We start from the raw sequence: 5,603 nt of genomic DNA on the forward strand, positions 1-5,603 counted from the left end.
GTACAACCGACCCCTCTCAGACCCCGATCCCAAACCCGGGGTACAACCGACCCCCCGAAACCCCAGGCTGGTCCCGGGGATAAAAACAACCCTCCGAGCCCCCGATCCCAGGGGTACAACCGCCGCCCCTCAGCCCATGATGTGGGTCCCGGGGGCACCACCGACCCCCCGATAGTAACCCCAGGGGTACCACAGGTCCCCCGGGCCCGCTCCGGGCACCCCCCGGGCCCGCTCCGGGCACCCACCGGGGCGGCGGCCGCGGCCGCGTCCATGCGGCGGGACGGACCCCCGTCGCCATGGCAACAGGACACGCCCCCAGAGGACACGCCCCCAGAGAGCGAGGTCTTGAATCGGGCTCTGAGGCCACGCCCCCAACCAATAGTGTTGTGGGGGCGAGGCCACGCCCACTGCAACGCCTCCAGCCAATAGCGTCGTGCAGGGGCAGTTTGAGGCCACGCCCCTGGTCACTCCCCACTCGGCAGCGCCCCCTGGCGGGGGTCCCGCGGGACAGACCGGCCGCCAAAAATCCCAACAAACCGGGCAAAAAGTTATCCCGGTTTTCTTCCAAGGGAAACTGCTGGAGCTGAACTGAGCATGGAGAGGTGTCCGGGGAGACCTTAGAGCCCCTTCCAGTGCTCAGGTGAGACCCCCCTGCAGAGCTGCCTCCAGCCGTGGGGGCCCAGCACAGGAAGGATGAGGAGCTGCTGGAGCGAGTCCAGAGGGGGCCATGGAGATGCTCCAAGGGCTGGAGCCCCTCTGCTCTGGAGCCACTCTGGGAGAGCTGGGGGGCTTCACCTGGAGAAGAGAAGGCTCCAGGGAGACCTGAGAGCCCCTTCCAGTGCCTAAAGGGGCTCCAGGGAGCTGGAGAGGGACTTGGGACAAGGGATGGAGGGACAGGACAAGAGGGAATGGCTTCTGTCAGGGAGTTGCAGAGTTGCCCAGAGGGCAATTTAGATGGGATATTGGGGAGAAATCCTTCCCTGGGAGGGTGGGGAGGCCCTGGCACAGGTTGCCCAGAGAAGCTGTGGCTGCCCCTGGATCCCTGGAAGTGTCCAAGGCCAGATTGGACGGGGCTTGGAGCAACCTGGGGTGATGGGAGGTGTCCCTGCCCATGGCAGGGGGTGTAATGAGATGGGCTTTAAGGTCTCTCCCAACCCAAAGATGATCCCTTGAGATGGTGGAACTGCAAAATGAAGCAGCTCTATCCTGCAGAGTCACTCCCTGGCTGCACAAGGGGATGGATGGTAGGGAAGGAGAAGACCCAGCCATGGAGAAAAGAGACACAGCAGAGCACAGGGAGGACCTTCCATGGGCAGTCAGGGATCCCCAGAAAGCCCTGGACAGATGGTCCTGGACCTGCAGGAGCCACTTCCAACTCATGGTACCACACCCAGCACCCCCAAAAGGGAAAGGCTGGTGCCCAAATATGGCCAGGCTGGAGCATTCCTGGGCTTAGCTCAGCTCCTGCTTGGAACAGGATCATCCCCAACATGGGACTGGGGCGGCTGTGGCTCAGTTTGAGCTTCAAGAGTCTCCCCAACCTGGGCCTAGCAAGGAGAGGCAGATACAACCCCCACAGTGGTGTTCCCAGCCCCTGAGACCCTACAGGGCCCGGGGCAGGTGATGCCCCAATCTGTTCTTCAAAACATTCAGATCATTGCTCTCCTTCCCAACCATCTCCAAGAGGAATCCCAGAACAGTCCAAGACAGTGTTGGTGGCACTTTTCCCACTCTGTGTCCCAGCACTCCTGCAAGGGCACCTTCAACTTACACAAGCTCTGATATTCTCACCCCTGCTGATCCATCCCTGCTGTTGGCAGCTCCAAAGACAAGGGAAATCCCTGAACTAGCAGGACTTGACATTCCCAGTGATTACACACTGGGAGAGGAAGACAGGCAGCTCTTGGAGCTTCTCCAGTTCTCTCACCCCCTTCTCTATCAGTCTTGGCCACCTTGAAGTCGTGAGTATCTTCTCCAGCTGGATCTCAGCCCTCCTGAACAACCTGGACTCTTTCTCCCATCCCTAATGGAATCTCCTGATCCCATTCCCACACTCTTTTCTTGCTCTTCTGGGTTTATTTCCTCCATTTCATGAGCACACCTCACCTTCACGAGACAGTGTAATTACAACATCTCTGCTGCCTCCTTGAACCCACGATGGTTTTAACCAGGGCAGTCCCAGCTCTGGAGAGGCATCCAGTGTTCCTAAGTGCTGTTGTCTTCCTTTCCAGGCTCCCAGTGACTTTCTTGCAAGGACAAGCAGGCACACAGTGAACAGCAGCAGAGCTGCAGTGAAGGTTTTCACCATTTTGGTTCTTGCAGATACACAGGAACAAACGCTTGGAAGTTGGGAATGGGATGGAAGAGGGTTTAGAGAAAAGCAGGAATGTCCCAGTTTGAACTCCAGCTAAGAGGCAGCTCCTCCCAGGGTCCATCACTGCCACTCCTTCTGCTCACCCAGAACCATGGAATCAAGGTTGGAAAAGCCTCTTGAGATCATTGAGTCCCACTACTGACCCAGCACTGCTGTGTTCACACCAAACCAGGTCCTCAAGTTCCACACCACACATTCCTTGAACACTTCTAGGGATGGGGACTCCACCACTGCCCTGGGCAGCCCCTTCCAATGCCTGAACACCCTTTCCAGGAAGGAATTTTCACAATATGAAAACGTGAACCTCCCCTGGCACAACTTGAGGCTGTTTCCTCTCATCTTGTCCTGTGTTCCCTGGGAGCACAGCCTGACCCCCCCTGGCTTCCCCCTCCTGTCAGGAGGTTGTAGAGAGCAAGAAAGTCCCCCCTGAGCCTCCTTTTCTCCAGGCTGAGCCCCCCCAGCTCCCTCAGCTGCTCCTGCTGCTCCAGCCCCTTCCCCAGCTCCTTCCCAGGACACCTCCCCCCTCAGTGCCCACTCCTTTTCTCCAACCCCTTGTCCCCAGGCTCAGATCCATCCCCTGTGCTCCATGCCATGTTTCCCTGCCTTTATCCCCTCCAGCAGCCTATGAACACCTGGGATGGGAGGAAAACCTTTGAAGCAGCTGCTTTAGGGCCACTCTACAGCACCTCCTGCTGAGCTGTAGGAACTGGGACCCCTCCTGGCACAGCAGCTGCTCCCCAAAGTCATTGTCACCTCATTCTCCTCCTTTTCCCACCCTTGTTTCACCATCCACCCTCAGCACCAGATGATTCCCCACTCCAGTCATAAAACCAGCACATCTTTGCTGCAAAGCCCCATTCCATCCTCCAGCCATTCCAAAAGAAACTTGGAAGAGAGAGATTCAAGAAGTTCTTTATATTATATAGACACCATTTCTCCTCCTGCCAGGGGACAGAAACCAAATCCTTTCCTGCTCTGGACACCAGGAGAAACCTCCTTTGGAATGGTTTCACTTCCGTGTATTTCTCTTTCCCGAAGCCACGACAAATCGTGGCCAAGCTGTGGAGAACTGACACAGTTTTGGATGGGCCTCCAGAGCGTCCTGGAGGTTTGGTTTATTTACCTGGACAGGGAATCACTCCAGGGAATCATTCCAGTTCCTCTCCAGCACAATTCCCAGCTGCTCCTCAGCCTTTCCTCTCTATGAAGGCCGTGTGCTGCCCCTGCAGGTAACTCACAATTTTCTCCTCTATCTCCATGCCTTGTGCTAGTTCCTCCTCAGAGAGGGACAGGGGGGTCTGTGAGTCGCTGGTGACGATGATGACAGAGGTCCTGCGGGATTCCAGGACATTGGCCACCACCACCTGGTGCCGGTACTTCTCCAGAGCCTGCCGGGATTTGTCGATCAGGATCTGGGGATCCGTCTCCAGCTTGAAGGAAATCACAAAGGCCTCGGGGGCCCAGTCTCTGACCAGGGGGGACAGCATTTTTGGCACCATCTTCATTGTGATCTGCGAAGGACAAAAAAAACCCATCAGTCAAAACATCACAGTGAGTTGTGGTAAGAGAGGGAAATTCCAGCTTGCAGCAGCAGTGTTTGATCAGCCCTCAGCAAACAATGCTCAAATGTCACTGCAACGCCCTGTAAATGTAACTTAAAGGATCAGTGAGGTGCCACCAATAAGCAGGGTGTAAATTCAATTCCATTTAATTCAACTCAGTTCAATTCAACTCCACCCAACTCCATTCCATGACCAAAGTGGTACCCACAAAAAGCAGGGGAGTTCTGAAGCAGGGCCACGGGAACTCTGCATTCCCAGAGCTAAACCCCACTCTGGGAATATAAATATAAGCAGAGGAAGATTTTTAAAAAAAAAAAAAAAAAGCATTACAGCTTCAGAAGTCTGAGTTTTTCAGCTCTCTATAATCCAGGCAGTTTATTCCACCTTCAGCTTTGCTTCTCTCAACTCCTTAAGGCACATGAGGCTTCAAAGTCCCAAAGCACAGGGGGGGGAAAAAGTAGGAGACTGTTCTCCAGCTTCCCATCACTGGGAGTCAGGTTGGGTCCCACCTTTCTGGTGCTAATGATAAAGAAATAAGCCCAGAAGCTGATTAAATTCAATTAATTTGGTGTTTGTTACACACAGAGCTCTGGAGTCAACTGCTCCCATCACTGAGAGGGCAAGAGATGTGTGTTGGACCATCATCGGTGCAGGCAGGATGGATCCAGAGTCCTGGAATGGTTTGGTTTGAAAGAGACCCTAAAGACCATCTTGTTCCACCCCCTGCCATGGGCAGGGACACCTCCCACTAGCCCAGGTTGCTCCAACCTGGCCTTGGACACTTCCAGGGATGGGGCAGCCACAGCTTCTCTGGGCAACCTGTGCCAGGGCCTCCCCACCCTCCCAGGGAAGGATTTCTCCCCAAAATCCCAGTCTGGATCAAGCCTCTTTTAGGTTAAAGCCATTCCCCCTTGTCCTGTCACTCCAGGCCCTTGTCCAAAGCCTCTCTCCAGCCAGAAGGCAGCAACTCAAGTACTCCAGGAGCTATTCTTGGAGCACTTCAGCTCCCTGAGACCCACCTCTCCTTGTCTCCATGGAAGCACAGACAGCTCTAAAGGACAAAGCCAGAAGAGGAGGAGGCATCTCACAGGTGCCCCTTCACATTCCACAGCACAACTGCTGATATGTTGGAGCTGCTGCCTCTCACACCCAGAAAGAGCAGTGCTGGACACCACTCCCTCCCTGTGGATAACCCATGGATAACCCACGGATAACGCATGGCACCACTCACTGCTGGGGCTGGAGTTTGCCACTCAACCCCCTTCATGCCATCCTAAAAATAAGCCTGGATCAAAGCAAAGCAGGGCTGACCCTTCCCTGCCCTTTATCTGGGCCCCTTGGTGCAAGATAAGAACAAAACAATGCAACTCCAGCATTTCCAACCCTGTGGAAAAACTCACCCTCCCATTCCCTCTCAGAACACACATGAGCCGGTGCTTTGCAGCTTTCCCAGGCTTTATCCACAGCCAGGCACGACCCTGGGAGCAAGGAGGGGGTGGCAGAGGAGGGTGGCAGAGAGGGGGGACCTCACCTGCAGGGGCCCCTCTGAGGACTGGATCTTGTGCTCAGGCATTTCAGAGGCCGGAATGTAGAAATCGGACACGGCGGCTGCCAGGTAGAACATGACACTGGAGCCTGTGGGAAAGAGCTGCTGTCACCCCTCCATG

General features: G+C 55.4%; 2 protein-coding genes across 6 annotated transcripts in view; both read right to left on the reverse strand.

Annotated features, from left to right (window-relative positions):
- The window catches only part of CCDC30 (coiled-coil domain containing 30), a 41,001-nt gene extending 40,724 nt beyond the window's left edge, over window positions 1-277 (reverse strand). For 4 of the 5 annotated variants that reach the window (XM_027658211.1, XM_027658210.1, XM_027658209.1 and 1 more), the window contains exon 1: window positions 246-277. In XM_027658211.1, coding sequence (XP_027514012.1) covers window positions 246-272 — 27 coding nt within the window. In that variant the 5' untranslated portion in view covers window positions 273-277. Of the gene's footprint in view, window positions 1-51; window positions 198-245 lie in introns of those variants that run through there. The other variant, XM_027658212.1, reaches the window with a different exon arrangement.
- Window positions 278-3,271: 2,994 nt separating this feature from the next.
- Window positions 3,272-5,603, reverse strand: part of PPCS (phosphopantothenoylcysteine synthetase) — a 4,409-nt gene continuing 2,077 nt past the window's right edge. Inside the window, exons 2-3 of the mRNA XM_027658166.1 lie at window positions 5,468-5,571; window positions 3,272-3,885 (exon numbers count right to left, since the gene is read on the reverse strand). Coding sequence (XP_027513967.1) covers window positions 3,562-3,885; window positions 5,468-5,571 — 428 coding nt within the window. The 3' untranslated portion in view covers window positions 3,272-3,561. The remainder of the gene's footprint in view (window positions 3,886-5,467; window positions 5,572-5,603) is intronic.

Source organism: Corapipo altera, unplaced genomic scaffold (genome assembly GCF_003945725.1).
Source record: "Corapipo altera isolate COAL_440 unplaced genomic scaffold, ASM394572v1 301, whole genome shotgun sequence".
Lineage (NCBI taxonomy): Eukaryota > Metazoa > Chordata > Aves > Passeriformes > Pipridae > Corapipo > Corapipo altera.